At 36.0% G+C, this 3,046-nt stretch overlaps 1 protein-coding gene across 1 annotated transcript; it reads left to right on the forward strand.

Moving 5' to 3' along the window:
* Positions 1-1,159: 1,159 nt before the first annotated feature.
* On the forward strand, positions 1,160-2,083 carry LOC141258424 (taste receptor type 2 member 125-like). Its single transcript, XM_073673425.1, has one exon. It carries the CDS (start codon positions 1,160-1,162, stop codon positions 2,081-2,083), a length of 924 nt encoding a protein of 307 aa, XP_073529526.1.
* Positions 2,084-3,046: the final 963 nt, after the last annotated feature.

The following is a 3,046-nucleotide window of genomic DNA, read 5'->3' on the forward strand; positions in this document are numbered from 1 at the left end:
TTTTCTTTACTTAGGTGCCTTTTTCTTGCCATAATACAAATTCTAACAGTCTATTCAGTAGGACTATCAGCTGTGTATCCACCAGACTTCTGCACAACACAACTGATGGTCCAACACCATTTATAAGGCAAGAAATCCCACTTATTAAACCTGACAGTGCACACCTGTGAAGTGAAAACCATTTCCGGTGACTACCTCTTGAAGCTCATCAAGAGAATGCCAAGAGTGTGCAAAGCAGTCATCAAAGCAAAAGGTGGCTACTTTGAAGAACCTAGAATATAAGACATATTTTCAGTTGTTTCACACTTTTTTGTTAAGTATATAATTCCACATGTGTCAGTTCATAGTTTTAGTGCCTTCAGTGTGAATGTACAATTTTCATAGTCATGAAAATACAGAAAAATCTTTAAATGAGAAGGTGTGTCCAAACTTTTGGTCTGTACTCTATGCACACAGAGACTGCACCAGCAGAATAGTGAGTGCAGCTCTGGAGTATAATATAGGATGTAACTCAATATCAGTAATGGAATGTATGTACACAGTGACTGCACCAGCAAAATAGTGAGTGCAGCTCTGGAGTATTATACAGGAGGTAACTCAGGATCAGTAATGTAATGTATGTACACAGTGACTGCACCAGCAGAATAGTGAGTGCAGCTCTGGAGTATTATACAGGAGGTAACTCAGGATCAGAACAGGATCAGTAATGTAATGTATGTACATAGTGACTGCACCATCAGAATAGTGAGTGCAGCTCTGGAGTATAATACAGGATGTAACTCAGGATCAGTAATGTAATGTATGTACATAGTGACTGCACCATCAGAATAGTGAGTGCAGCTCTGGAGTATAATACAGGAGATAACTGTGGTTTACAATGAGTGAGATGGTGCCATAAATTTGCATCCTGACTCAACAGGTGATTTATCTATTATTGTTTTAAAGAAAACTGAGCTTTTACTTTTCTGCTATGTGATCTATGTATGCGTAGACCTTCTCCGGCTTGGAGTCTATGTGATTTATTTTTTGCATTTTACTTGTAAATCTTGTAATATTTGAATAAGAGTAAACATTGTGTCACTAAACCTTCTATAAAGCCTCATTGTGTCATAAGGATCCTCACAGTGCAGGAGAGATGGCTGATTCCACAGAGGGCGAAATGAATCTTCTAGCAATAATCGCTCTCATACCCGGATTACTGATACATTCATTTATTATAGTCACCAATATCAAGGACTGGAGGAAAAGATCAATAACACCTGTTGATCACATTGTAACTTTTCTTGGGATTTCAAGGATGGGCATGCAGTGCACTAAATTTTTACTTGTGATTGATTTTGAACGATTAATAAGAAGCCCAAATCCATATTTAATTCTGGAAATTAATAATGCAGTTTATTATATTCTAACTTACACCAATATTTGGTTAACAACTTTGCTCCTCGTTGTTTTATGTCTGAAGATCTCCAACGTCCACAACAGACTATTCCTGTGTCTGAAGTCGGTGATATTACCCAGGACAGGACATTTCATTGTAGCCTCATTACTTCTCGCTGCTTTCAACGAATCGTTGCCTTATTTATTTATTGATACTAAAATGACCAGTGATGGATCACACAACACAACTATGGATCATCAGGTCACGGATTGCATAGATATTAGCTTGATAATAAATTTCACTTTAGGATCATTTTCTCCACTATTTTTCTATTTTGTCTCTTCCATTCTTCTCTTCTCCTCATTGTATCATCACACAGTAAAGATGAAGATGAGCAGTAATTTATCCATCAACTTGGAGACATATTACTCAGCCATGAGATTGGTATTCTTCACTTTCATATATAACACTTTATACCTCATTGGCTATTTTGTTTGTGCTTTTTATTACTTTATTCAGTGTGAGGTTCCAACATGGCTTGATATCATCTTGGATTTCCTTCCCGTTCTACATTCCTCATTCTTGATCTACAGAACAGTCAGACTCCGGAGACAGATGTCCAAGGTCCTGCTGAGTCTCATTGGTGTCATATTGCAAAGAAAAGATTCAAAAATGAGAGAAAACATAGAAATCATAGCTCATTAGCAATAGGAGGAGCTATCATTGTATCCTAGTTGAGGGTTCAAGACCTTCATAAATTTGGATAATGAAGAGGTGATGAAGTTAGTGAAGCACATTGACCCCTCGTTGTTTTACAGACAGAGCTATGAATGTTGATGTGACTGGTCCTGCAGCTCAGTCCTTCCAAATCAATGGTGCCTAGTTGTCCTGATGAAAGTTGTATCTCATTTATTCTGCTGGTTGATTGTGGTCCTGAAGGTGGATCCACACACAGTGATAGAGGGAACACAGGACAGATAACTTGAATCGCCTACTAAACTATCATTCTTTTGGTTGTTTGTTGAAAAGAAAAATCTAAAGCGATAATCTAAAAAACATCAAAAAGCTTTAGTTACCGCATTTATTAGTTTTATTAGACACACTTTGTACTTTTAGTTAAGGTTATATTAGAACCGATTGTTAGTGAACTGTTCATTGATTGGCTCAGGTTTTGCTGGATTATAATTTTCTTTAAACACTTAAACAATAAAATTAACTATATCAATTCCTAAATGTATACAACAATGATTTCCTATAAGTAAACTTATCATAATACCTGCAAACTAATGTGTAAAGCAAAAAGTGGTTTAGAATTAGTTTTTTTTCAAATATTTTGAAGCGTCACAGTTTACCTACTTATCAGAAGTTACTGAGAATAATTTGGATGTTCATTGTGATCCCAGAAATCTCACATATTACTTATGTACCCCGTAAACGTGCTGTAATCATTTCTCCCACTTTCTAGTTGGGCTTTTAGGACGCAAACATTTTGTAGTTTAGTGTCTTATCACTGAATTCTGACAACCAGAACTTCTGGATTTTTTTAATAAAACAGCCTTGTTCTATGACACAAGTTGTATTTTTCAGTTGTGCTTGTTCTTGCATCTTATACAAATCTTTAGATTAATATGGAATCCAACTTTTGTTGTATATTTTCACCAGCTTCTT

The sequence above is a fragment of the Phyllobates terribilis genome, unplaced genomic scaffold (assembly GCF_046119375.1).
Source record: "Phyllobates terribilis strain yellow unplaced genomic scaffold, ASM4611937v1 Scaffold_3__8_contigs__length_932513732, whole genome shotgun sequence".
Taxonomy (NCBI): domain Eukaryota; kingdom Metazoa; phylum Chordata; class Amphibia; order Anura; family Dendrobatidae; genus Phyllobates; species Phyllobates terribilis.

Excerpts from the sequence above, each read along its gene's own strand:
- LOC141258424 (XM_073673425.1), top strand. The coding sequence starts at position 1,160 with ATGAATCTTCTAGCAATAATCGCTCTCATACCCGGATTACTGATACAT.